Source organism: Carassius auratus, linkage group LG44F, assembly GCF_003368295.1.
Source record: "Carassius auratus strain Wakin linkage group LG44F, ASM336829v1, whole genome shotgun sequence".
Taxonomy (NCBI): domain Eukaryota; kingdom Metazoa; phylum Chordata; class Actinopteri; order Cypriniformes; family Cyprinidae; genus Carassius; species Carassius auratus.
Window position 1 is genome coordinate 393,888 of NC_039298.1, and position 5,850 is coordinate 399,737.

The 5,850-nt window shown below is 33.6% G+C and overlaps 1 protein-coding gene across 1 annotated transcript; it reads left to right on the plus strand.

Annotated features, from left to right (window-relative positions):
- Positions 1-3,848: 3,848 nt before the first annotated feature.
- LOC113068251 (granulins-like) lies at positions 3,849-5,318 on the plus strand. Its single transcript, XM_026240914.1, has 5 exons — positions 3,849-3,957; positions 4,040-4,234; positions 4,315-4,452; positions 4,683-4,812; positions 4,951-5,318. The coding sequence occupies exons 2-5, from the start codon at positions 4,040-4,042 to the stop codon at positions 4,962-4,964; spliced, it is 477 nt and encodes a 158-aa protein (XP_026096699.1). The 5' UTR covers positions 3,849-3,957; the 3' UTR covers positions 4,965-5,318.
- Positions 5,319-5,850: the final 532 nt, after the last annotated feature.

The window sequence follows — 5,850 nt, forward strand, 5'->3', positions numbered from 1 at the left end:
ATACAAGAATTTGTATACACAGCATCCACTGATACAGATACAATAGTAATGCTAATCCACTAATTGTCCTATCGTTTTTATAGCATTTAATTTTAAGGTTTAAAATATATTTCATTCAAATATTACTGTAGAAATGTAGCAAATTGCTGTCTTATTCAGTTTTGTATTATGTTATTGTTTTGAACATAAGTTTAACAGTTCTGAAAACAGTATGTAAGCATGTGCAAATTGGCCCTTTTTGTACAAAGAGTTTTGGCAGTTGTTGTGTCTGAGGGAGAAAAGAATTCATGAAATTTGAGAGATGTAGTCATTGAATGCATTTTGTGCCAAAGCAATGATAATTGATCCTCAGTTTAGCCCACATAGACTTCTGTTGTGCTCACTGTGTGAAGAGTTTTGCAAAAGTGCCCTAAGTATTGAGAAATTTGTCCTAGCGTCTGTAAAAAAACTGTAATTGTGATTTTTATCTTGATTCTGAGCAGGAGATTGGTTTTTGCTGGTAATCCATGGTGTTTTTGCACTGAAATGCACTTACTGATTTGCAAATGTCAAGAATGATTCAACAAAAAAAACGAAAGTGACTGAGAAAAACTGTATTTATACTTTTTGTCATTATGTGAAAATACTAAATTTACAGAACAGAAAAGGCCACAGTAGAATAAAACGTAAATAAATAAATGTCATCTAATCTGCCCAAAGTTCTTCATTTGTAGGTTAGTTGTAAGTTAGTCTTGTTTTGGTCTTAGTTGACCTTGTGTGTAAAAGAAGTTCAAGCTTTTTAAATTGGTGTTAACTCTATGCATTTTGTGTCAAAGCAACAAGAAATGTGTTAATTGTACAGCCTACACAGACGGATGTTGTGCTAACCGTGTTAAGAGTTTAGGAAACTTGTTAAAGTTTTTGAAAAAACTGTCATAGTGATTGTAAAAAAAACTGTATTAATAATTTAATATTTCAATATAATTATTCATAAGTATTTTACCTGGGAGACATTTAATTGTATATTCCACCATTCAAAAGTTTGGGGTCAGAAAGAAGAAGAATATGAATGATGAAGAAAGAAAGAAAGAAAGAAAGAAAGAAAGAAAGAAAGAAAGAAAGAAAGAAAGAAAGAAAGAAAGAAAGAAAGAAAGAAAAAGAAAGCAAGCATCAAAAGATAAACTATACAAAATAATACTTTTAGTCTGCAAGCACAATTAAATTGATATAAAGTGACATAGAAGATGGTATGCAGATATTTAGTTAATATAATATTATACAATGTTACAAAGATTTATGATTATAATAAATGCTTTTCTTTTGAACTTTCTGTTTATCAAAGAAACCTGGAAAAATATTATCACAGGATTAAGCAGCACAACTGTTTTCAACACTGATATTAATAAGAAGTTTCAGCAAATGGTTTAAAAAACTACATTTACATTTTAGTTTTTTAAAATGTTTCCATTGCCTATATCAATCCTAATTGTAATTGTAAGTGTAATTTAAGAGATAATAATCTACACCTTCCTGCCTTCCATAACGCATAATAAGAAAAACATGTAAAACAAGATATGGTGGTATAAGTGGTGTTATGAGATTATGGGGTAAGCAGGTGTTGGTTATCAACAATTTAGAAAATGTGAAATAAATTGCACCCATCCGTAATAAAACATTCCTCACACGGCTCTGGGGAGTGAATAGAGGCCTCCTGTAGCGAATCCATGCATTTCTCTAAGATAAATATCCATATTTCAAACATAATAAACATTTGACAACCAACACCCACTTACCCCCATTGAAAGGCTTGGAGGTGCCAGGACAATTTTTATTATAACTCCAATTGGATTCGTCTGAAGGAAGAAAGTCACATACAACTAGAATGCTTTGAGGGTGAATAATTTTCATTTTTGGGTGAACTAAACCTTTTACCTGTTTGCTGTATGCAGTGGTGAGGCGCTATGATTGAGACTTCATTTAAGCTGTGTTTGTTTAAAAAAAAAGATTACAAATGGCACTTTTGCATTTGATGTACATAAGGTTGCATGACAGGCAGTTTACAGTTTTTCTTTGGTGCATTTTTCAAAACAGAAATTAAATTCTCAAAACTACTTGTACAACCTCCACATCATTTAGTCACTTATACACATCATAAAACCAGTTTCTCATTCTTTTGAATAAGTTGCAATTGCTTTTGTACATTCATGCAATTGATTATGCACATTTATCTGCAGTTTCCTACATAATCAGTTGCTAATGTCATGTTGCTCAAAAAGTATTATATATAGTTTTCTGTGCTATAGTCTTACCCCTTAGTCTTTAGTATATTGTATAAGTCATTAAATGCAAAATGATTATTCTAGTTGTCACAAACTGCCAAGAACATTTTTTATTTTATTTTTATTTTTACACATTATTATTAGACTTTTTTCAATTAGGCATGAATTGTGAAAGTGAATCTTGACTAATGAAGATAATGTAGATGATAAACCATTTCTCTGAAATAGCTCAAAGGTTCATCTCATGAGTCTTCAGTTGGAAAGCTTATACTGTATAGACTTTTATTATACTTTGTGCCCATATTTCCTTTTCCTTTTCCTTTTTTACATCACAAAAACATTGTAAAGGATTAATTAAAGGTTTTTTTTTTTTTTTTTTTTTTTTTGGTCAGACCACTAGTAAAAGTGTAACTGGGAATTCTATTCAGTCTCTTTCAATCAATATCCTACATACAGTTTTTATTTAAGAAATCATTTTAATGCAATCTTCTCAACTCTCTTAGCATAAATTTTAAATAAATATTTGTTCAAACTTTTTTTTTGCTAGGACATTTTAATCAGACCTGGAATCTTATGACACACATGCACACATAATGCAGGATCAAATACTATATGATGCCAAGGTAATGGAAACAATGCAACCAGTAATGCAACCTATCATGTTATAATGACCTGCATACTTGTACTGAACATACTTGTATGATTTTAATCAGACTGCATTTTAACTTTTTCAACATTTAATTTTAACATTTTCCAGCAGTAATAAAACATTATTGAATATGTTCAAGCTGCAAATAAACAGTGGACAATAAAAGGGCATATGACAATTATTTTAAACAGAAAAATTAAAAGGTTTCAAAACACACTCTGTGGCATGTTCTCGATTATAGTAAAATCAATTCAATTTCTCCCTCCGTTTGTAAAAAGAAACAACAAATCAAACTGAAGATGCTTCTCACCAGCTGAAGAAGAGACTACAGGCAGAAACTCAGTTGAAAATGGCTGAATTAAATGCTTTTCTAAGGATGAGACCAAGAACTTGGTGATATCTATGGGTTGTTGTGATTGCATGCTAAATACTAGCTTTCAAACTTTTACATTTGCTTTAAGTTAAATTGTCCCGATAATTATGATCATAGGATACAGGAATGAAACTCTAAAAGTGCCATTCTTCTTATGTAAAACATGTATGAGCTGAAACAGCCAATAATAAAACATTTTTTAAATTTTTCCTTCACTGTTCCAATACTTTTGGAGGGCACTGTAGATATAGATATTTATGACTGAAATAAATATACAGAAAACTCAGATCTGTCAGTAACTCCAAAGTAATGCAAACTTTATACAACATGTAATGCAAAAGTTTTATTTTTAATTGATTGATTAATTAATGTTTATTACTAATAACGAATACATTGTTACATATATGCGTTTGGATGTGAGGAAGTGATCGTCTCACTCTCATTCCCTTTCTTTCATATCTGATAACATTATGATCAAGAAAAAAACTTCTGTATGTTTAGAAAATCATAAAATGGTATCTAAATGTCCTGGTTAAAATCTAACTGACCAGATTTCCTGTATTTACAGTAGGAGGAGCCATGGGTACAAATACAGTATATGAGGGACAGTCAGAACATCACAGGACCACCCAACCAGCAGCAAAACAATCTTCACCAGAGGAGACCCAGACAGCAAGGTAAATGTTCTTATTCTCACCGTCAGGAAAAATGAAAGAAAAGGCTATAATAATATAAAACAAACTCCTTTAATGTTTTCAGATGGTTCCAGTGTTGATTTTCTTCATGGCAGCTCTTGTAGCTGCAGATGAGCCAATGATGGAGCTCTCAGGCCAATTAGAGTCTGACAGTGCCTCTGTTTCTGTGGTATACTGTGATGCTTGTAATACATGTCCTAATGGAAAAACATGCTGTCGTTCTCCTCATGGTATTTGGTACTGCTGCCCAGTCCCAATGGTCAGTGAATCAGTAACTCTTTTATACTCTGTTAAGTTATGTTTCATGTTTAACCCTGGCTCATTCTTCCCACTCTTCAGGGTCAGTGCTGCAGAGATGGACGTCATTGCTGTCGTCATGGTTATCACTGCAGTCCGAGATCCACCCATTGTTTGAGGGGGTGGCTGAAAATTCCATCTTCTGCTGAGCTGGCCACCAAGGCTATCCAGAAACCTCAGGTGAGTCAGCACTCTGTATATGATGCTAAAATATTGCAAACTATATGAAACCAGTAATGCAAGCCATGCAACCAGTAACTCAAAATATGTGAATAGCAATGCAACCTATCACGAAAGCCACCGTGTAACAGTTACCCACATGCATGACAGATAATGACTTCAATGGTATATTATATTCTATTATTCAAACATATTTATCTAAGCTTCATATTTATTTATCTTTGTTGCAGTCTGTCCCCATTGACCAGGCTCCAGAATGGAAGAGCCAGACTGAGTCAGTTCATTGTAATGGAAATCTCTTCTGCTCTACTGAGCAGTTCTGTTGCAAGACAGCAGCCGGCCAGTGGGGTTGCTGCAATGGTAAAACAAACTTTATGTTGCTATCATAATCATGACACTTATATAAAATTTTAGTTTTAATATAACCCATAATCAATAATAAAAACTCTAAAGTTTTGTGTTTGCTCATGTTATTATTTGTATTTCTTTCTTTTGTAGAGATGGTGTTGTAAGTAAGCAACCCCCCTGAACTTGGGTGCAGGTCTTACTAAAGACTTACCAAGTGCAAGAGGCCTTTGTCACACTTTCACTCAGCTTCATTTTCCCTTAGTTAGTTTGTTGTGTACTATCAACCATTTATTATCACCCCATTTGGTCATGTATTTAAATTAAACTGTTTCATTTTGGTTGTCAGGTCTTCTCTCTACTTGCTACTATTCTACGTTGCATTTACCCTGTTTGGATAATTAAAAACTGCATCAATCATGTGCGTTTATTATAACCAAGTGTGGCAGCTTTCAGAAGTCAATTATTGCTGATATAGATTCAAGCTGAATTAAAGCAAAATAAAAATTTTAAGCACTGCAGTCAAATGTCATTGTCATTTATTAATTGAACTGTTGTTTTTGCGTGTTTTTAGTTTGTTTGTACCTTTTATAATTTATCATGAATTAATCTTTAAAGGGAATTTAAAGTTCAATTTCATGCTCCCTCAAAACTTGCCACATCTGTGGCATTGTGCTGTGTGATAAAACTGCACATTGTAGAGTGGCCTTTTATTGTGGCCAGCCTAAAGGCGGGGCGTACACGGTGTGATTTTTGCTGTTGTACGAGTTCGCATGCGTTTTTTTTCAATCGTGTGGAAATCGCGTAAGCTCGTATGGTCGCGGCTCGTATCATTTGCGATGAATTACGAGCCGAGCAGAGTGGCTTACGAGCACTTCCCGACCTCCCAATCATTTTTAAACATGTCTAAAATGTTTGTGAGCTATCGGTTTGAATTTGTGACGTTGGTGCGGTTGAACAAGCCGGTTTGTTGATTTATCTGAAGTTGACCAATCACGAACTAGGAAAACCACAGGAGAAAAAGACATAGACGGCAGCGCCAGGGCGAATGTG